We start from the raw sequence: 21,585 nt of genomic DNA, 5'->3' as shown, positions 1-21,585 counted from the left end.
GTACGAGTCTGTTGCTGTGGTGACTGTTTAGTGGCAAAATCGCCCTTTCTGTCTAAAAAAACGCGATTAATTATATACTTATTTCACCACCAAGGAACATGAGTCAAGAAACAGCAGCATCATCATTACCACCAGCGACTTCTAAAAGTAGCATGGAGCTACAAACAGAGGATGAATATGAACAATTAAAGCGCTTTCAGATTGAGCTCGAGTTTGTACAATGTCTGGCCAACCCATGGTACTTGCACCGTATGTTCAATTTGTCCAGTCTCAGTTCCATTTCTTTTAAGAAAAAAAAAAAAGCATACAACCCTGACATGTACCATTACTTTATTTTTTTTATTTTTTATTTTTTTTATAATTATTGCTGTTGGTAGATCTGGCTCAGCAACAGTATTTCAATCAGGATTCATTTGCTCGTTATCTTGACTATCTCCAATACTTTAGAAAGCCGGAATATGCCAAATTTATCATGTAAAAAAATTGTTCAAGCGGAGCAAGAGATGTCCTTTGTGTATGCGGAGAAAATCCTATTAACCTTTTTATTATATTGTTACTTTATTTCCTCATTTTTCATAGTTATCCTCATTGCTTGCACTTTCTGACGTTGTTACAACATAAATCGTTTCGTGACCACCTTGCTAAACAGGATACGGCAACTTTTGTCCATGAACGACAATACTATCATTGGCAGTATTTGCGAAATCAGGATAAAGTTGTTAGGATGGAGATCATGCCTGATGGATCTCTTGTGGAAATCAAAAATGAGCAAGATGCAGTGGTAGCCAGACCAGTAACTCCTTCACAGAGTCAGCCACAACCACAACCACAAGTACAATCACATGGCCTGACACAGATGCAAACAAACATAACAGGTTCCGCGCCGTCAGACGGGTCGAGCGATCAGCAGCGATCAAATGCAACTACACCCGGAGCAGCGGCCACACCAGGTGCAAGGCCAAATGGATCTAGTTCAATATAGCAATGTGTGCGTACAGGCGTTGGTCTATCTAAATAGTAATAAATATAAAAAATAAAGTGCCCTTTTTTTTTTTTTCTACATTTTTATTGATATTCTATTCTCTTAAATATCCTTCTGTCATTTAGGATTGAAAAGCATTTGCCTTCGGATACCATTGACTCGCCTTGTTTGTAAACTCATTAAGGCGACTTGACCGTAACGTCTTGAGCGTCTTTTTAACAATCAGACAATTTTCTAATGACCGTGTCTTCGCATATTTATCCTCGTCTACCGAAAATAAAATCGTTTCTGCTTTGGATTTATCGTTGGGATCGATCACAGATGCTGCGATGGCAGCTGAAACCATATGAGGGACTGATCCTAGACTCTTATTCTTCTCTAGGAAAGCAGCATTGAATGAGGCAAGGTCCACAACCTTGCTTCCATAAAGAGTCTCCCAATGTTTATCAATCATAGTCTTCACGGTAGGCTTGATTGAGTCCCCAGCCTTGCGAATCGCAATAGCGAAGCGAACAAGTTGCTCATGTAGCTCTGCGTTGTTGGGATCGATCTTGCGAGACTTTAACAATGCCTTCAAGGCTAAAAGTAGCTTGTCTGCTTAGTGTTAAACAATATGTCTATATGTTAGGTGCTGTCTTGGCTACAAAGTAAAAATAAATAAATAAAATAAAAAAAGCGTCTCTACTTACTTTTACGAATGTAGATCTCAAAGGCCATTAGATGAGTTTCGATGCGCTCGGCAGCCAACACTTGCAAAGGCTTCAAGAACTTGAGCGCCTCTCCAAGAGGATCCGTCGTCTTAGAGTATTTAAAGCCCTCAGGATCTTCATCAACTTTACCCCCCTTCTTAACAATCTCTTGAGCAGCTTGAGCTTTCTTTTCCTCAGCCTCTTTCTGAGCCCTGAGTTCAGCCTTGCGTTGCTTGTTACGGAATTTTTTCTTCTCCGCCTCGGTCATACCCTCCATCTCCTCGAGATCAGCACCATCGGGTTTATCGAAAAGTGTGACATAGCATCGAACAGCTCCGATGGCAGCGCGCACATAATAGGGGTGGGAGCGTAGCTGATCCTCCAATTTCAAAAGACTAAAGGAGTAATTGAGAGAAATACATGTAAGTAGGAGAAATCCAAATGACATTACTTGGAGGGGCTATAAACTTATATATATAAACCTATAAAACTTACGAGACGTAAGCTCTGAGGGTCATCTTGCGCAAGCAATATATGTGAAAGTCGAATTGATCCTCAGTAAAATCGTTGAAATGCTAAAAATTCGCAATATTAATTCCATTTAGCTTCAGAATTAGTGGAAAAGTGAGACTTTTCATATTTAAGAATGTCGCAGATACTCTTTTCCCATTATTTACCTTCTCAACCTGATGGAAACGCTTTAAGGCACGTCCGAGATCGCCCTGACGTTGATGGCTCTCACCACATTCAAGAGAAAACCACATGCCTTGCATCTCAACAAGATCATTCAAAGGATCTGCTAGATCAGCACGCGCAAAGAGAACAACTGTCTTCTCAGCCTCAGCCATCTTATCCGCACGGAGCATGTACTTTGTACACTTAGAGTTAATAAAGCGGTCCTGTAGATCCAGTTCACGAGCCTCATTAACAGCATTCATGGCTCCAATGTAATCTCCAGAGTGTTTTAAAATACGTCCCTTGGTCATATGAAGCTCAACTAGAGTAGGAGTATGTTCAATAGCGCGGTTGATGTGTTCCAGCGCCTTATCAGTGTTGCGTTGGAAATCAAAATGCTGAGCCAAGAAGTACAGAGTCCAGAGAAGAGCAGTGGGTGGCTCCACAATAGACTCTATTAGGGTGTTGAATTGGACATGGTGAAACGGTTAATCATTGTCCTTGAGTGCTTCAGCAAATATGTTTTTTTATGAAATAGAAACTCCTTACCAGAGTTGTCAAAACTTTTTGACTTGTCTAATGCCGACAAATAACCGAGCACAAGTTTCTCGACTGTCTGTTCCTTCTCTTTGTTAGCATAAAGTGTTTTAATGTTCACAAAGAGCGACGGAATACCCTTTCTAAGCATGTTGCGGAGGTACACGTCTGCAATTTCCATAAAGGCATCCCCTGTGGCGTATTTCAATGGCAAACGTTTCGCAATGTTGGAGCGAGGATATTGTTGCTGCAGCTCCTTTAGTAATTCCAGCACTTTTGTCTGATTCTCGCCTGAAAGGTTGTCATCACCGAGTCCCTTGCTCTTGCGAAGGCCCTCAAAATATGCAACATTGTCAGGGTTGTGTGTAATCAAAATTCTGTACGCTTCCTCAGCTTCCTGATGACGCCCAAGACCCAAGAGATATTCTGCACGCCTCTCTTTGATGGCCTTTAGGTCGCATACGTGCTTCTCGATGGAGTTCAAGTGGTTTAAAGCTGCCTGGAGATCACCAGTTTCAGCGAGCATAGCGTTGTGATAAAGAAGCATTTCGCTGTGCTCATAGTCAGGCTTCGTTGGGATATCCTGATGAAGATACGTATGGTAGCATACAAGCATAAGAGTGAGCTGTTAGTCAACAGAGTAATACATGTACATAATTAATTGGGTATTAGGAATTATTGGTTTCAGCTTGCATAGATACCTTGAGTGTTTCCTCATATGCAACCAGAACCTTTGCGCCGAGGTCAGGCTTTCCCATCATGTGGTAACCAATGGCCAAGCCGATCCAGAACTGCCTGTTCTGTGGTCTCAGTTCAAGCAGCTGATGACGAGTGTCAACGAACGCTTCATAATTCCTTGTGTGGATTTGGAGTGACGAGTAGTCGCGCATGATTTGAATATTCTCCTATGATTTCACAAAACATATGCATATTGGTTACCAATGGACAGACCTATCGCGATAAAGACTATTATGTCAAGTTGATACCAAAGGTCTATAGATAAGACCAAAAAAAAAAAATACCCTGTCGATTCTGAGAGCTTGAGCGTAACACTTTAATGCCTCCTCGTAGTTCTTGTCTGATCTATATAATAAGCCAAAAACATGCCAACCTATAGTAAGCATAAACACATAAAATCATCCAATTGCCATGTCGATTAGTTTTCATCTATTGCCTCTGGACTTCTACGAACAAACAGACAAAAAACAAAAAACAAAAAAAAATAAAAAAAAAAAAAAACATTCGGCTTACAGATATGGCTCTTAACGTCATGTTTGAGACCCTTCCTGACAAACTCATAAGCTTCTTCCTTCTTATCGAGGTGGTTGTAGAACAGGCCTTTCAAAGCAAGTGTTTCTATACGCGTAAAAAGATAGAAAATTGAAAAACGTGTTTTTTTACTACTTGCTACAGAAATGCAATTGCTCAGCATAGCTTGATCGTATGTGATTGTCCTGCTGTACCTCCATGCTCTGGAAACCTTTTTAAGATCTGTTCGGCTCCCTTAAAGCCCTTCTTGTATTGCTTATTCTCGTAGCATTTCTATATCCGTCAGTACCGTTCACGATCGGCAGTTAATACGCGCCAAAAAAAAAAAAAAAAAAAAAAAAAAAATTACTTAGAAAATCCTTGGTATAATCATTCAGAGATACATTCCATTCACCATTGTCTTAATCTATCAAGTCTTACTAGGATCTGCTTGAACAAGTTTGCTTCCTTCTGTGGCAGTTCTTTCATGGCGGAAAAAAAAAAATAAAGAAAGAAAAAACCTCTGGCAAGAGTATGTCGGAAAGGGACGACTATTTTATTTATTTATTCATTTTTTTGATTCAGTAGAATGATCTGGATTCACTGTCGATGTTGCCGAATGTCGGCTCGCAGCTTTGTTCATGAGTCTATAAAATGCTTCGTTCGCATTACTCCAGTTGTGCTTTTCAAATGTTGGCTGCCCTTTACCTGTTAGTGATGAGCTTGGTGTGAAGAAAAAGCTCATATCGTGCGTAAATCTTTTATTTTGCGGATCGAAGCAAATACGATAATGAATATTTCGTTCACGTTTTCGCCAGATCTTGGAAGTACGTTTTCGGCGTTTTACGGCTGTATGATATTTCGTAGGAGAGCCACTTGTCTGTCATACCTTTTCTACCGATGACATTATTTCGGCGAGGCTTCTTACTAGTACTAAAGAATCTGCAGCCATCGTGCTTTTTTTGCGGCGATTTCCCGGTCAACTCCATGATTTGTATTGGTGGGGTCCCAGGTCAGTCTTTCATTTTCAGGTTTTATCGTGATATTCCTCGCCAGATGGAGGAGACTCCATACTTTACACATGTCAGTGCGTAATGTACGTCGTCATCGAGGACTAAGTGTGGATGAGCAAATTGCTTTATCTAGAGCATTGTGTATCAATCAACTCTATGCTTAGCAACCATTGAGAGCATTCAGTTGATTTCGAAGGAGTTTTCTTTTCTATTTGCGACTGATTACTTACTCTATGACTAATTCATCACTTTAGCTACATCCTTGCCTGCCCACCAGATCCATATCCGAAGAAGACCCTCCACCGCCCATAATCGCCATCGCATCCAGAAACTATCCCAGAGATATCCCACACTACGCGACAGTGTCGGTGCGTCTCCGAATAAGTAAAATCGATTCCTAGGGCCTATTCCAAGCTGTCTACCATATGCTCGCGTGGCTGCTGAACTATTCTCATCCCAATTATCCTCCACACCATACCACCATGACGCTAAACGTCCCCAGCGACCATTCAATCGATCTTGTTTCCGCTGTTCTCGTCTCCTTCGTCGCTCTTGCTCCTCAATACGAGTCTCTGACCAGATTCCTTTAGTGGCATACATGGCATTGACATGAAATCGCTCCACATTCTCACCACCGAGTTGTTTATGAATACCTCGTGTAAGATTGATGGTCCTAAAGACCAGCAACATATCACGTGGCAAGACTTCCAGGAATTCAAAGAAGTCAGCCATAGTTACATTCTTCATCGTGGACCGAACTTCCTGCTTCTGTTCAGCGGTCATACTTTCTCCAATCTTTTGAGCTGAGTTGACGGGACGTTGGATAAAGATAAGGGGGATGAACCCAATATATTCTTCAGGAATCCCGATTGCAATGGAAGAGCGATTCAGCAGCTTAAAATCGTTGAGGATTAAGGCGCGCCACATTTGACAATAGTTGAACCGGAAACCTTCATCTAGTGTTCTATATAGTCCATGATCCAGTAATACAAAGCGACACTTCCCAGTAAAGTTGTCTTTTGTGATAAGGATATTACCAGGCTGTAAGAGTAGCAAAAAAAAAAAAAAAAAAAAAAAAAAGATAAACCGTTACTCTTTTATATGAGTAGTTCGAATTGACTTACTTGCCCCAGTGCATTTTTTTTTTTTTTTTTTTTTACTTACATGTGGATCACAATGTACAACGCCATGATGATAGATCATTTCTGCAAATACTTCGAGGAGCGTATTACGAACCCATTTGGGTGATACACCTAGCTTGTGCAAGCCCTCAACATCATTGACTTTAATACCATTAATAAACTCCATTGTCAAGATCTTTTTTGAAGACAAGTCCCAGTATATCTCAGGAATATAAAAGTCAGATCGGTTCCTAAATCTCTCTTTTGTTGCCTCAGCATTCCTACAATTAGAATAAAAAAAGAGTCGATTAAGCTATTGCGATATGCTAATATGTAAAAAAAAAAAAAAAAAAAAAAGTTACTGATACGCAAAAAGCTGAGGAAAATTTCTTACCTGGCTTCATTTGTAAAATCAAATTCAGATGTGAGATTTTGACGGAATTCCTCTACAATCCAACTTAACTCAAATTCAGGGAATAGCCAGCCCACCATGTCTGAAAGCGTTTGCATAGTCCACATATCAGCTAAGAAGAATGTATAAGAGAAAGAAAAAGCAGTGGAGTATTTCATTAGTTTTTTTTTTTTTTTAAAAAATATATATATATAAAGAAAAAACCTCACAGGCAACATACTCAAGAAGAGACGAGAAACGTTGTTGTACTGCACTTTGACTGCTGCTAGTCGTCCATCCATGGTAACCGCTATGAAGAAATAAATAGGAAAAAATAAAAATTATGTGAGTTATATTGCAGCATGCAGGAGAATAGACAAATGAAAAGGATAGGGAATTTATATAAAAAGGATAAATATAGGACATTACCACGATGAACCTGGGCTAAGCTGGCTGCTGCCATGGGTTCAGGAGCAAACTCTCGAAACAGATCCGATGGCCGTTGATTAAATTCTTCCAAAAAAACTTGTTCAACTTCCTTCATGCTTTTATAGGGTGCCCGATCCTGAAGGACTGAAAGCGTATCAGTGTACTCTTGAGGGACAATATATGTGAGAGAAGCTAGAAAGTACATAATCAAGCAAACAAAAAGAAAAAAAGTAAAAACGTCAGGTGTCATGGGAAACGGTCGTCTTGAAGCTTGTATTTCATGGTATTTCATAATAATAATGAAAATAAAAACCAAAGCAATAAAAAGATATAAAGCTACTTACCAACATGCTGTCCTGCTTTGCAATAAATACCAGTGTTTAGCCGACAAAGACGCAGAAGTCTATCAGCACAGCGCTGATGAACAACTTTACGCTCTGCTTTGTACTTGTCTGATGTGTATCCTTCAGAGGCATATCGCAGGTGTAAAATCTTGTAATCAGCCATGCATAGGCACCTTTAAAATAAAATTTTTATTATTGTTAGTTTCACTTCACAGAAAATATGTTGCAACAAACAAATACCTTTGTCCTTTTATCTTTCTTCCTTACCCCGTAATAAAAGTCGCTGCAGATCGGAAGAGTGCAGCGCTGTAGAGGGTTGCCTGTTCCCGGTAAGAGGGGCTCCAGGCAATGCCTATAGCAGAGATCACAGTGCCGACACCCAAACCAACCCATAACCCTTGCTTGATCCGATATCGGAGTGACCCTGGTGTGTTGAACAGACCTTCTGCTGTGGCTGTGGGGGCCGTAAAAGGGGAAGCAGTATTGAACTCTGATATGACCGAGCGACTACTTTTGCTTTTAGAAAGTGTTTGATGCGAACGATACAAGGGCCATAACGATCCGAGAAGAGAAGGAGGGCGAGGAGGAGACGATAAAAGATGTGTAGTTGTTAATGTAATGCCTTTGACTTTGGTTGAGTATAAACATGGATGCAAAAGTGTTCTGCCCCGTATCCAGCTCAATCTTGAGACTGCAGGTGCTGCGGTAGACTGGGACTGGAGGGAATGTTTAACAAGCAGAGATGTCTGCCTTGTCAAGTGCATGGTGCTGCAATGAGTCGCATGGACAATGGACATCAGTCCAGTCCGAGAGAGAAGATGAGAGGAAAAAATAAAAAAATAAAAAAATAAAAAAATAAAAAATAAAAAATAAAAAAAAAAATAGATCAGTTGTTGTAAGAGGCAATAGAGAGAGGCAATGCTTTGAAAGCAAGTGATTGCAAAAGGCATTTTCTGCTGCAACAAAGAATAATACAAACATGTCATTCATGCATCACACAACTCAGCACTGTTGAAAAATCAAACCAGTCGTCTCATGCATTAATTGCAACACCTCGACGATTGTTTCACTTACAAATCCGGACTACTCGCACCTGAGCGCTCGAGACAACATTTGTGCAAGGCACCAACCGTATCAGGATCAAAATATGCCTCGCATCTACGATAGTGTTTTGACCTTGGCGGGACCGATCCCAGTGAAGTGGTGCAGTTGATATGGGGCAATGCCCACTAATGCCAACAGCTTGTTATTCTGGCGATCTAACCTAGTTCTGTCATTTTAGAGACTAGGACTTGAGCCTGCAATTAATTGATTAAAAAAAAGAAAAAAGTCAATGCCTCGATTGACAGCTATCTTAGATCAGTTTGGAGACTTAGTAATATACCTTTAGCAAAAAAGAAATCAGAAAGAGGGTGGAAAATAAAAGAGACAGGCATTTGAGATTTATTTATCTATAGGCTGAGGGCCAAGAGATGGACCAAGAGGAGAAGTGGAGGCAAGTGAAAGATGGATGTGGTGCATCGCGATAATATAGCTTGGTATATATGGTCTTTGCTGACTATTACTGCTTTTTTTTTTTTTTTTTTTTTTTTTTTTTTACTTCACTGGCATCCCAATTCTTCAGTTCGTGTTTATCATGTCAAAAAAAAAAAAAAAAGTATCGAACATTGGCATTGCTTCCATGTACCATAACTGTGGTTTCGTATAGGCAACAGGGAGCCAATAGCTGATTGTTTTCTACGCTCCTATGCTACTAGAAGCTGATGAAAACCAAACGAACAAATTTGCCCTTTATACGGTCCAAACAGATATGTAATACCGTCTAATTTGATGTTATAACTCTGGCAATCCTGGCAATCCTGATTCTCAAGACAGTAAGACAGCAAGACAGTGAGACGTCTTTCTCAAGATCATTTTTGTTTAAGGTTGCCACTATGTACATGTACATTTTACTCCCACATTGTTACCAAAACAAACAAACTCTGTTGGTACAAGAGCACAGACCACCCTGCAAAGAGCTACAAATAAAATTAAAAAGAACCAACAGACAGGAATATAGCCAAATGGATGCTTATTAGATTTTCCAAAGTATCAAGAGCAAATTAAGTACATCCTCATTCAATAGCTTTGGAAGGAACGGGGGCTGCATTTTCTTGAAAAAAGATGAAAAAAGGTCCCACAGTCGATCGATCATGTCCAATCGTGAAGTTATCTGGAGGGGAACAAAATTCAGATCGAAAAGGCTCACGCCCAACTCTCAAGCCATATACACCACTGAAACAAGCAGAGGAAGCACTTAGCACAAGAACAACAAAATGGTTGATCTTTACAAGAACAGGTACATTATTTGAGAAGAGACTTAGAATTTACTCGCTTTAAGGCAGAGTTAAATGCTGCAAAAGATAAAAAATCAATGTGTCAATTTTTATTTTATCTTTTTATACTTCTAATATAGCAGAAAAGGACACTTATCACATATTCTTTGCCTTTAGCTGCATTGGAATCTATCAAGAATGAGAAGATTTCGTTATCGAGCCGTTCCATGTGGATTTGGTAAAATAGCTGCAGGTAGGGATTGAGAGTCTGAAGAGCAAACTGGTAATAGGTTTATGCCAATTATCTTGCCAAACAGTTTTTTTTTTTTTTTTTTTTTTTTTTTTTTTTCGCCTGTTATTAATTATTTGCAAACTTTTTTATTTTGGCAAAACATATTAGATTAAGGAACAAAAACATGGTGCGAATGGATCAACTGCAGGAAGAGAAAGGACCCATGCATCAGGTGGGAATTAGCCGCTAATGAGGACACAGCAACCAAAGAATGTTCCTGGATGCCAAGGATGAAGCTATTCAAGCCGAGAAGGTTGAAATTTAGCCCACTCAAAGGCTATAGAGCATGCAGATGAGAGCATATGAGTCGATATTACCCAGAAGTTACCTGTATCCGTAGGAACGGAAGTTACTTCAGTACTGAAAAAACTAAAGGTAGTAGGAGCATCACATTAACCAGGGCCGAAACTGGTAAATTAATGGATAATAAGTCATCGCAGAACTCAATGATTGATAACGAGGGTACTGTAGTTAATGCTGTGATCCTACTCTAGACATCCACAGCAGCAGAAGCAGCTAGTACCAATGTCAGCCAACCTCAGATGGTCCAGGTGTATCTTATCAGAAAACATTACGAGACAGACTCAGAATACCACAGAGCAGCTTCAGCTCTGAAACTGCTGAGGGAAACGGTACAGCAACGAGAGACGGTCAAGGGTAAAGTAGAGCAACCCAAGGCCAAGAGCCAGCATCTTCAAGGGGAGCTGGCCTTGCAAAAGAAGATAGTCGAGCACAAGTAGAGGCCATGATCAACTTTATGAAGAGCCTTGACCAAGCACAGTAGGCCGATAGGGATCATCTGTTTTTTTTTTTTTTTTTTTTTTTTTTTTTTTTTTCACGCATATTGCTGAAGCCATGCCATACATAAGAATCATTACGATAGGCCCCAAACATACAAACCATTTCCTCATATTCGAATGAGAAAGGTTTCAAAACTGTCAAAGTAGGCGCTTGGGCTTCTTCATGGTGCCTCACATGCAGGGAAGAGAAATATAAGTATGATTTAATGATACAGTAAAATATGAAGTCTTCCATCTCAAATTGTGTGTTACACGGATGTAAATACATTGAACAATAAAAATGCTACTCGAGACACGCATTCATATGGCTAAGTTTATCTATAGGATGAAAATATAATAGTAGAAACAATAGTATATGGGGATGTTACAAAGTACTCGTGATGAATGGTACGATAGCCAAGATCAACGCCACTGTAGAAAGCTTTCTCTGCATATTCTGCATATTGGAGGGCGCTGCTGAGGAGGTTTTCGCAGAAGTAACGCTTGGGGTGGGCTTCCGAGCCGGGTTGCTTGTGGCAGCATTTGGTGTATTTGGCGCAATAATAGGAGTCGCTAACGGAGTGGCCGTAACCTGAGGATGTTTTACTAGAGAAGCACTGTTGGTGTTCGCGGTTCCTGTAACTATTGCAGACTCAAATGCGGAACCAGCTGCAGGGTCAGTAGCAGTGGCGACCCAATTTTCATATCTCTCTTCTGCCATTGCCATGACATTGGCCCAATTCATGTCAGCTGGTGAGGCCAAGGGAGCGATAGAAGCAAAGGTGAGAGCAGGATTCATTTTTTTTTTCTTGTTGACTTTCTTTTGTTCTTGATGTCGATTTAGCCAATATAAAATTGTAACAGTAGTGATAAAGTAGCTGTTGTAGAGTGTAGATACGGAAACGACAACAAAAAGAAAGGAAATAAATAAAGAGAAAGAATTGAGAGTATCACTGGAAAAGCATGTATTTATACACTGAAGATCAGGAAGATTTCTGAAGTTGGGGGGAATGCTACACTAATAATAATAATAACAGCGCTACTGACTGCAATAACTATAATAACAGTAATATAAAAGTATATTTATCGTTACATGGAGTATGGAGTTATAGCGTTTGTTTAATAGTTAGAGGTGCTTTTCAGTATTGCAATGGATATGAGGCTTTTTTTTTTCTACCTTGTCTTTTTGACCACATCCTGGCTATTAGCCAATGGGTATGGATACGGACATGGTTGCATTTGATCATTGAAGGGGGCCGGAGTCGATTCTGTTGGAGACTCATGGAAGCAAGAAAGGGTCTTCCTCCTTCTGTGGTTTTATCACAATCAAATCCGACACAGAAAATTAATAACAAAAAAAGAGGGGCTGCGAGACACGATGCAGGCAATAAGAAAGTAAAAATCGCGCTTGTCCTCAGGGCAGGTACGTCAAAGGTAGCGAAGAGCGAGAAGCGTCATTGGCTTCCATCAACAGTCGCAATCCTTAGTCTTGATACTCTTCCTTATTGGCAGAATGGTTTTTGTACATCTTTTCTATCGAACTTTGATCACAATGCATAGAAGAAAGTCGGGAGACCTGAATTTATAATTATCGTTATTATTATTATTCACAGATCCATAGACCTGGTAGAATACGCATCTATTGCTTTTTTTAGTCTTTGCCCATCTTAAAAACAAGATAAAAAAAAAAAATCGGGAGAGCTAGCTTAAGAAAGGAGGTCAAAATGAAAAAGCAAAACAAATCACGCTATAGATACTTCTCCACGTCCCAGCTCCACATCTCTCTCTTAATCCTCGTTCCAAGAAAAAAAAAAAAGGAAGCTAATGGTTACCCGACTCTCTGGCCAAGGAGTAGAACATTGATTGTGGATTCTCCAACAATTTCTTTGGAGAATCAAATTCGGCTACTCGTCCTTGATCCAAAACCATGATTCGATCACTATCCATCACTGTGTCGATTCGATGAGCAATCGTCAAAATTGTACAGTCCTTGAGCTTCTGTCGGATAATTGCTTGGACTAAGGCATCGGTCTCAAGATCAATCGCTGCTGTGGCCTCATCAAGAACTAAGACGCTGGTCTTACGGAGCAGTGCACGTGCGAGGCATATTAATTGGCGTTGTCCCACTGAGAAGTTATCACCTCCTTCCAAAACCATCGCATTTAATCCTCCCTCCATAGTCATTACATAATCCTTAAGGTATGAATCTTCCAAAGCTTGCCAAAGCTCCAAATCAGATTTCGTACCGAGCGGATCCAGGTTGAAACGGATAGTACCAGCGAACAGAACAGGATCTTGAGGAATGATCGAGAATCGAGATCGGACATCATATAGTCCTAAAGTCGAGATATCAATGCCATCCACAAAGATCTGACCCTTGACAGCCTCAATGATTCTGAAGAGCGACAATGTCAAGCTAGATTTACCAGCACCTGTGCGGCCACAAATTCCGATCTTTTCACGCGGTCGAATCAAGCAGTTGACGCCTCGGAGGACCAACTCAAGGCCAGGGCGATAACGAGTCTCATAGTCCTTAAATTCAATCTGACCATGGTCTGGCCACTCCTGAGGTGGGCGATGATCTTCAATAATTTCTGGAGCTTCTGAAGGGAGGTTCACGTACTCCTGCAAACGCTCGACTGCCACAATGTTGGTCTCAACTTCAGTGTACATTCTGATCATCCAGTTCAAAGTCTGAGTAATATTCAACGCATATGTCAGTGAGAGACCCACAAGACCAGGATCCACGGGAAGGTGTTTGGACAATGACACAACTGACAAGAATGCAGATCCAAAGATAATTACTGAACTCAGGCACTCTAAACGGAATGCAAGCCAGCGGTTGCCAGCAGCGCTCGGGTAAAATGCCCTCAAGTTCTTGTCTAAGCGAGACTCATTGCCATGGATAAACCGATCCTGCTGTCGGTATGCACGAATTGTACTGATGCCGCCCAACGTCTCTTGGAAGTGAGCAAATATGGGTGATCGAGACACAGAATCCAGCCTTCTGAGCTCTCGTGATGTTGCCAAGAAGTAACGTTGCAACCACACATAAAATAAAGTAAATGGGATAATCACAATAATTAAGGCTGGAGTTGAGAATAGGATCACTGTCAAGATCGTCATTACTCCAAACACATTATGAGCAAAGCTCCAGAAGGATCGAGGCAAGACCTCGTCAATAGTTGATTGATCCTTGCTGAACCGATTCAAGATTCGCCCCAAAGGCGTTGTGTCGAAAAAGCTCATGGGAGATCGCAAGACGCTCCGGAACATCTTTTCGTGCAAGACGCGTGAGGCTCGAATAGCACAGTAGACTTGAAGGATGATGGTCTGGAAAACTGTTAGGAGGGTATAAGTCAGGCCCAAGAACGCATAGACTCCAATATAGAACAAAGCATCATGAGCCTCTGGCGGAGGTTTACTGTCATCACCACCTTTGCTGGCGTCATATTGTCGACTCCAGTACGTCAACCAGAGAGACATGCCAATCTGGGTAGATTGAGAGCATACCATGGAGATGATATAGAAAAGCACTCCAGTGAAAGAACATGCCTTGGCGTAAGCCCAGTAAACGACTCTGTGGACGCTACCTTGCTTCATCTCCTCCTCCACAATAATGTTATTTTTTTTATCTTTATCAACTTCAGCACCTTTTCTCACATTGGCACCATCTCTGCTGGATTCAGTGGAAGATCTGCGCGCTGTTCTAGAGCTACGAATGCTGGATATGCTTCCACGACGAGTGGAAGATGGTGTGGCAGTGGCAGTTACAACGTCATTCTCATTTTCCACCTCACTTGAGCCGTCAATTGCCCCTTGCTGTTTGTTGCGATGACCTTTATCCCGCCCAAACTCGGAGATCAGCTGAAAAACGTCTGCCTTTTTATTCATGAGCTCTTGGAAATTTCCTTGCTCCACCACTTTGCCTTCACGCAACATTAGAATTGTGGTCGATTGAGCCAGGTACTGTATTTGATGTGTCACAAATACTCGTACCTTGCCTGCCAACAACCCTCTGGGCCCAATTACCTTATCAAAGATCGTCCGACCAACATGTGCATCCACAGCCGACAAAGGATCATCAAGCAGATAGATGTCTGCTCGTGCATACACTGCACGTGCAAGTGAGATGCGGGCCTTTTGTCCTCCCGATAAGTTGATCCCGCGCTCTCCAATCTCAGTCATGTCTCCTCCTAACAGCATCTCGAAATCCTGCTGAAGGCAACATGCCTCGATGGTCTTTTGATAATACACAGGGTCATAAGCAGCTCCAAACAGGATATTGGCACGTAAAGTGTCGTTCATGATCCAAGCTTGCTGTGGAACCAAGGCAATAGATCCCCGGACACGGATCTCACCAGCGACATGCTCCAGGTCTCCACAAAGCGCAGCAATGAGCGAACTCTTTCCTGAGCCAACACGACCAATGACACTGAGAAGGCAATCTTGTTTGAGAGCCAAGTTGATGCCGGAAACGACAGGAGGTGAACTCTTATACCAACTGTAAGAGGCGTCTGTGGCGAGAAGCGCATACTTGTCAGCAGCATCTTGATTTGATGATGAGGACTGGCGACTGCGATCCTCGACAATAATAGCGTCAGGGTCCACCTCTGCACTTTGTAAGAATTTTTGGACACGAATGAAAGACACTCGTGCATCAACAACAGAGCTTAGATGGGGTGCAAAATCAGGCAAGAACAAAATATTTATTAGTTTCCAAAGATATGCATCATCCCTCTTATCGATTTCCTCTTATTAGTTTACCTGATAACCCATGGCAAGGCGGACAACGGGAATTGCAATAAATTAAACAAGGCGATAGCCGCGAACAAGATATCGGTAGTGAGGGTCTTCTTCATGACCATTGTATAGACGGCAAAGTTGAGCAAACTGACCAAGACTGGGGTCGAAGCCCAGGTGAACATTTGAATCGCCGAAATATAGCCCAGTTTTTTCATGATCCTCAGCTCTTGGTCATTTCGGACTGAGAGAATCTTTTGTAAGAAGGTGCCTTCCCAAGCATACAACTTTATGACTCGAATTCCGTTCAAGAGCTCGTTCATAAGTTTGATACGGCTATCCTTGTACGTCATGTGTTTCTCCTGAAACCGTTGTTGAATGATACCTAGGCGAGCATTCAGAGGGATCATTAAGATCATCACACCTAATCCTGCAAAGGTGGCCCAGCCCAAGGTCAAGTAAAGCAGATAGAGGGTCACACTGATTTGGAAGATACCAGACCAGAGGACATGAAGATAGGAAATAAGATCCTGGATGCGCTGTGCGTCAATTGACATGTGGTTCACAATCTCCCCCACCTATAGAACAAAAAAGTTGATGAGAGCTATCTAATCAATCACTCTATCACTCCATACCTATATAGTTGGACATAAGTCAGAAAGTTTTAAAAGAAATAACGTACTGTAGACTCGTGTCTAGCGGAATTAGACAGACGCATTGACTTTTGATATAGAGCTGTGACCATTGCCGTGCGAAAATGCATTCCGGTGCGGATACACTGGTGGAAGTACTGGCTCGTAACTGCCGACTGGAGCAGACCGCAACAGAACATGGCTCCAGCGATGTAATATCCACGATAGAGAGGCTGGGGGGTATCAGTCTTGTAACTGATCACAAACCGCAACATTTCACGTAAAAGCAAAGGTTGAACAAAACTTAAGCAATCACTGATGAGCTTCAACACGCCGCCAACAAAAAAAGGTCCGCCGAATGCTTTAGTCAGCGCCCATGGGAGGCTAGGTCTAAACAAACAAACAAACAAAAAATAGATGTTAGATTTAACATTCTAACTGTTATAGAAGAAGAGTTATATTTGTATTTAAATTACTTTTTTTTCTTGATCTCCTTTCCCCAAATCTCAACAAATGTTCTTGAGACATGTTGGGAGCGGTCTTTCCTGCGTAGTCCCCAGAGGTCGTCCATAGTTAGCGGTTTTATATATCCTTTACGCATCAGATCTGTTACCCAATGGAAAGAAATATGTGAGAAAATGTTGGCTTCTTCTTCCGGACAGGTTTCCTAAGTTGATATATTCGTATGGAAAATTAACCAGTGAGAATTGATTAATAAAATGACTTTTAGCATAACATAATACAAGACGCCAAACTGACCCCATGTAACGGTATTTTTATTCTGTCATGCCTTTCAAAAAAAAAACTTACAAGTTCGCTCTCATCTCCAAGTTGAATCCTTGTATCCTTTCTGATACACTCCAACGCGAATACGAGTAGAGCAAGAATCAGTCTTGTAGAAACAATCACTTGTTCAACTATCAGGGATGACCATGATATCTCTGAATGATCATTTCCTTTAAACACAGCAAAGTTAAAGAATCCTCCATTGCTGTTGATCCCATTGTTGTCACCACCAGGACAGCTAGAGGCAAGAGTGTGAAGTTTGATAGCAGAGACCAAAGAACTAAGGAGCCAAAAGATTAGGAGTGTGTTGGATGCCAAAAAGGATCGTTTGTTTTCTTGTACAGTTAAGACAAGGGCGAAATTCAATCCCAATAATTCAGTCAGTGAGACCAAGAATTCAATTCCAACAGTGTTACTATCGTTACTATGACTACCAAAGGTCTGTTGGTATTGCTGTTGTTCCTGTTGTTGTTGCTGCTGCACATCTGGGGTATGACGTAGCGATGGGTCAGCGAAGAAGAGATATTGTTGAAGAATGAGCACGGCGAAGGAGAGGAAAATCAACAAGTGAATAGACACCTATGTCATTTTTGAAAGACAATATAAAAAACAATTGCATTAAAGTTATCAGATCTGTCTAAGCAATTCATCAGAAAAAAAAAAAAAAAAAAAAAATTCAAGCACAGATAAACAAGAAAAACAGACTAAACTCGACTGATTGATTCCATGGAAGAATTCTCTCATTTGATTGATCGAATACTAAGTTGTTCCTTGCACCTTTTTTTTTTTTTTTTTTTTTTTTTTTTTTGATGATGTACAATTGTGATGTATAAACACAACATGGGTATTGTCTACAAGACCTTACCAGCTTGATCTTGTGTGCCACTGTTTTACAAGGGTAGCTCAAGCTATCTCGCTTCAAGAGTATGATCAGCCTTGGAATGCCCACTAAGAGTAGGAAAATAAGTGGCAGAGCCTTCAGAACACTATCTTCAAAACAGGGAGTGAAATCTGCAGGGCATTCAGGGTCCATCGGACCCTACAAGACAAAATAGCAATAGGGTTCGATGAATGAGATTCGAGAGATTAGTTTGATTCAGTAATGCGTCAAGACATTTCTCATGATTTGCAATTACATTTAAGCAATGGACCACAACTCTTTTTTTTTTTTTTTTTTTTTTTGTTACCCAGCTTCCTTTGGACTGACAGCGCCAGATACCCATTCAAGAAAGAATAGAGTGAACAAATGCAGTCTTTTACTATTTAATCTAACCTGTACTACAAGGCCAGATTTAAATAGAGAAGTTACTGAGAGCGGAGGAAATTTGGGCTTCCCTTTAGTTATTTTCTCCTTGTGCTTCTTTTAAGGGAGATGGGGAGGCAAAGAAAAAGAAAAGAGAAAGAAGTGAAGAAGAGTAAAAGAGTGGGGAATTAAACACCCGAATAAAACCACCATCAATCTTGTCTGCCTGTCAATTAAGTTGTGTTGAATGACATTCTATCTTGTGCCATTTTGCATAACGTCCAATAAGGTTCACCAATCTGCGTTAAACAGTGTGTCGACCTCCATCGAGCGATTAAACACTCAAGGTCTCTTCCAGATGTACTTGAACAGTACTCAGGCTTTAATAGGTATCTACCTTCATCATTGCTCTCAAGACATTTGCATTTTCCAATTCAATGAAGAGAGATTTGCATCTTTCAGAGTTCACCAACGTAGCATTTCTGTACGTTGGATGCAAACACACTAAATCATCAAAGATAATGCTTCGAATCCGACAATCCAACCCTGGAAGATTCTTGAATCCAAGAGAGCTAAATAGTACCATGTATCTTCCATTCTTGTCAAAGTATATAAATGGGAAACAACTATCCCGCGTCCACATACGAGAGCACCCGCAGATGATTTTATTTTTGCCATTTGTATTGATCATGGGTGATGTAAGCGACTACCGAAAATCCAGTTTTGCTTTGAAGGCCGACTTAATTTCCTTACTGCTCCCTTTGGTGGATAGAAGCATGTCTTCCTTCTCAATGAAGATTCACCCCCCATATCAGATCCTTTTAGTTTTTTTGATTTTACTTGCGCAGTCATCTTCCTAATAACGTGCAAAATAGATGTTAAGGTTAATAATCTAAAGTGTCGGGGAAGAATGTTTTACTCAAGAACTAGGTAGACACTAGGAACCATACATGTACTATAGAAGTAGCAGAGGAATAGAAATTCGGAAATACGTGACAATATTGCCAATTTCCAGCAATCCGGCTACCAGATCAAAACATTCCAAGACTTGATTACATCAGAAGTCTGAAAGGAAAGAATGTTGGGAGAAGATGCGGCAGCAACTGATTATTATAAGCATTATATGGATAAATAGCAGACTCTTTGTTATTCATTCACTATTAGTATGTACGGCCTTTAGAATCATGCTTTCAACTCTTTCTTTCTCTTCACCAATGATGATTGGGTATACTCTGCCTATTTTAAATCTCCGTTTACCTATCTGGGCGTCAATTCGCGAATACAAACGTTGCTTTGTTCAGGATAGCTTTTTTTTTTTTATTTCTTTTTATTTCATTTTATTTTAACTTTTATTTTTATTTTAATTTTTATTACACCATTGTCGTTATCATTATCATTATTATTAAGAGAGTAGCGACATAACTAGAAACACAAAGATAATGGTTAAAAAGAGCTTGATCATTAGCCATCGATCGGATGAAATGTTGCGATAGTAGCGAAGAAGCTGATTCTGTGCCTCATTAATGTTAAGCTCAATATCATCTGTATTTGCCTCAATCCTATTCATCAAGAAGAAAGTTCATGTCAGTGAAATGCTTTCTATGATCTGTAAGATAAATCCACTTTTTTTTTTTTTTTTTTTTTTTTACCTTTGGATAGTATCTCGTTGCTCTGCAACCATCTGCGCTAGTTGTTGAAAGATTCCTCCAAGTTCCTGGAGCGTCGATTCTACGGCTTCGATGGCAGTTGACCTATTTTGGACATATTGTTCTACATGGGGTGCATGCTGTTGCTGTTGGAATAGCATTGACGCTGGTCCTGCAGACTCTGAATCATCCTCATAATAGTGCTGGCTTTGTCCATGATAGTCATCTGTTCTACCTTTCCTTCTGTGCATACTACTACCACTATATGGGTCTATATCAGAAGACCCACTTATTTGATATTGTTGATATGGCGATGATTGAGATGATACTGATGATAAAGGTAGCTGATTGGGATTACTTGGTAAGGGTTGCATGAATGGAGATGTCCTTCCACTCTGGGGTATATTATTGCTATGATCATTGGTGTAGCTACTAAAGGCCTGAGGCGGTGACGCAGACGTCGGGACAAGTCCAATAGGTGATTTTGTAGTATTACGAAGAGATGACAGAATTCCTGTCTGAGGAAGTTGTAGCGATTGTTGGTGTCCATTCTGTTGTTGCCCTGCAAACCCCTGAGGCGGAGACTGCCCTGGATGTGGCTGTCCAGACTGTAAGAGCTGATCCTGTCTCTTTTTCGACGCTTGCATACTCTAGTATAAAATTATTTTCAACGGAAGTCAATACAAACAGAGCATTGAAATAAATCCCCCTTTCCCCCTCCTCTTTTTTTATTCTTAACTATACCTCTGATCTGATTTCCAACGCTTCTTTAAAGCCCATACTCGTGTTAGCAAGTCGTGACTGCAAGATGATGACCAAATTAGTTGAGTGTTCGTCCATTTGACGTGTGGATCGGTTGGCTTTGGCAGCTGTAGCTCGGACGTGTTTCTGAAGTGCCATTGTTTGAGCATTGAGACGTGAAAGATCCTGCTTGATAACGTAGGTCAATTCCTACCAATGCGAAGAAATTAAAGTTAGAAATTAGGAGGTAGTTCATTTATCTCTCTGCCTGGTCTTCCACGCATGCTTTACACATGCTTCCTCCATACCGAGATTTCAACAGGTCGATCGTCAAAAAGTGCTTTTCTTTTGACCACTATCGATATATAAAATAAAGTTGGATAACGAAAAGCTTTAATTTGACTGAAAGAGTTGAATACTTCATATCCTCGAATGAAAGGGTTGACTCAGATATATTCTGATGAATAAGACTTGTGGTACTTGCATTTTTTCAACTTCTCCAATTTCTCTGAGGTTTCTTTGATGTCATGTCCGATGGATGAAGCCAATTTGGAGAATTCTGCATAGGCTGCAGCTTCCTTCCCCTTACGTGCAGGATGATTACTATATGCATTACTGTGGTGCTGTCGAGAGGGTGTACCTCTATTGAGCAATGAGCTGACCGCTGCTTTGTATTCTGCAGTCCTGTCCATGATAATGTGCTAATTTGCTTGCAGAACTGATGAACAATGGAACAAGAAACACGGCGTCTGTGGAGTTCTCTAAACTTTTACAAAATCACGTTTTTTTTTTTTTTTGAATTTTCTACGTGTAACATTAAAGCGGATTCACATAACGTCTACCAATGGGCTCTCTCTTCTGTATCCTGGACAACTGTGTTAACTTGACAGACATGTCGAGACCACTTTCGGATCAGGATGCACTGCAAAGTCATAAAATACCAAATAAGAGAAATGACATCCAAGGGGAGAAGCAACGC

The 21,585-nt window shown here is 40.7% G+C and overlaps 8 protein-coding genes across 8 annotated transcripts; 3 read left to right on the top strand and 5 right to left on the bottom strand.

Annotated features, from left to right (window-relative positions):
* Positions 1–152: 152 nt before the first annotated feature.
* BCR41DRAFT_312253 (SOH1-domain-containing protein) lies at positions 153–982 on the top strand (the record flags this gene model as incomplete). Its single annotated transcript, XM_022021077.1, has 3 exons — positions 153–249; positions 378–474; positions 580–982. The coding sequence occupies 3 exons, from the start codon at positions 153–155 to the stop codon at positions 980–982; spliced, it is 597 nt and encodes a 198-aa protein (XP_021877082.1).
* A 681-nt stretch (positions 983–1,663) lies between these two features.
* On the bottom strand, positions 1,664–4,620 carry BCR41DRAFT_312187 (NMDA receptor-regulated protein 1-domain-containing protein; the record flags this gene model as incomplete). The annotated part of the gene is made up of 9 exons (XM_022021075.1): positions 1,664–2,066; positions 2,167–2,246; positions 2,349–2,800; positions 2,896–3,466; positions 3,585–3,788; positions 3,906–3,994; positions 4,135–4,239; positions 4,347–4,425; positions 4,573–4,620. 9 exons carry the CDS (start codon positions 4,618–4,620, stop codon positions 1,664–1,666), a joined length of 2,031 nt encoding a protein of 676 aa, XP_021877081.1.
* On the top strand, positions 4,580–5,463 carry BCR41DRAFT_361701 (hypothetical protein). Its single transcript, XM_022025587.1, has 2 exons — positions 4,580–5,273; positions 5,375–5,463. Exon 1 carries the CDS (start codon positions 5,032–5,034, stop codon positions 5,224–5,226), a length of 195 nt encoding a protein of 64 aa, XP_021877080.1. The 5' UTR covers positions 4,580–5,031; the 3' UTR covers positions 5,227–5,273; positions 5,375–5,463.
* BCR41DRAFT_374411 (ABC1 family-domain-containing protein) lies at positions 5,382–7,592 on the bottom strand (the record flags this gene model as incomplete). The annotated part of the gene is made up of 6 exons (XM_022026867.1): positions 5,382–6,185; positions 6,309–6,546; positions 6,660–6,789; positions 6,898–6,966; positions 7,086–7,277; positions 7,430–7,592. 6 exons carry the CDS (start codon positions 7,590–7,592, stop codon positions 5,382–5,384), a joined length of 1,596 nt encoding a protein of 531 aa, XP_021877079.1.
* Positions 7,593–10,247: 2,655 nt separating this feature from the next.
* Positions 10,248–10,776, top strand: BCR41DRAFT_400516 (hypothetical protein; the record flags this gene model as incomplete). Its single annotated transcript, XM_022029146.1, has 2 exons — positions 10,248–10,289; positions 10,531–10,776. The coding sequence occupies 2 exons, from the start codon at positions 10,248–10,250 to the stop codon at positions 10,774–10,776; spliced, it is 288 nt and encodes a 95-aa protein (XP_021877078.1).
* Positions 10,777–11,200: 424 nt separating this feature from the next.
* BCR41DRAFT_400515 (hypothetical protein) lies at positions 11,201–11,614 on the bottom strand (the record flags this gene model as incomplete). Its single annotated transcript, XM_022029145.1, has 1 exon — positions 11,201–11,614. The coding sequence occupies one exon, from the start codon at positions 11,612–11,614 to the stop codon at positions 11,201–11,203; it is 414 nt and encodes a 137-aa protein (XP_021877077.1).
* An 896-nt stretch (positions 11,615–12,510) lies between these two features.
* BCR41DRAFT_425454 (ATP-binding cassette transporter 1) lies at positions 12,511–18,392 on the bottom strand. The gene is made up of 7 exons (XM_022030589.1): positions 18,164–18,392; positions 17,842–18,015; positions 17,001–17,555; positions 16,667–16,857; positions 16,241–16,580; positions 15,583–16,136; positions 12,511–15,487 (listed from the first exon to the last, which is right to left on the bottom strand). The coding sequence occupies exons 1-7, from the start codon at positions 18,197–18,199 to the stop codon at positions 12,637–12,639; spliced, it is 4,701 nt and encodes a 1,566-aa protein (XP_021877076.1). The 5' UTR covers positions 18,200–18,392; the 3' UTR covers positions 12,511–12,636.
* Positions 18,393–19,592: 1,200 nt separating this feature from the next.
* Positions 19,593–21,323, bottom strand: BCR41DRAFT_327568 (t-SNARE). The gene is made up of 5 exons (XM_022021659.1): positions 21,091–21,323; positions 20,915–20,961; positions 20,610–20,816; positions 19,869–20,515; positions 19,593–19,778 (listed from the first exon to the last, which is right to left on the bottom strand). Exons 1-5 carry the CDS (start codon positions 21,296–21,298, stop codon positions 19,622–19,624), a joined length of 1,266 nt encoding a protein of 421 aa, XP_021877075.1. The 5' UTR covers positions 21,299–21,323; the 3' UTR covers positions 19,593–19,621.
* Between the last annotated feature and the right edge of the window lie 262 nt (positions 21,324–21,585).

The sequence above is a fragment of the Lobosporangium transversale genome, assembly GCF_002105155.1.
Source record: "Lobosporangium transversale strain NRRL 3116 chromosome Unknown BCR41scaffold_50, whole genome shotgun sequence".
NCBI classification, from domain to species: Eukaryota; Fungi; Mortierellomycota; class Mortierellomycetes; order Mortierellales; family Mortierellaceae; genus Lobosporangium; species Lobosporangium transversale.
The sequence above is the reverse complement of the archived record's forward strand: the minus strand, read 5'-3'. Positions and strand labels throughout refer to the sequence as shown.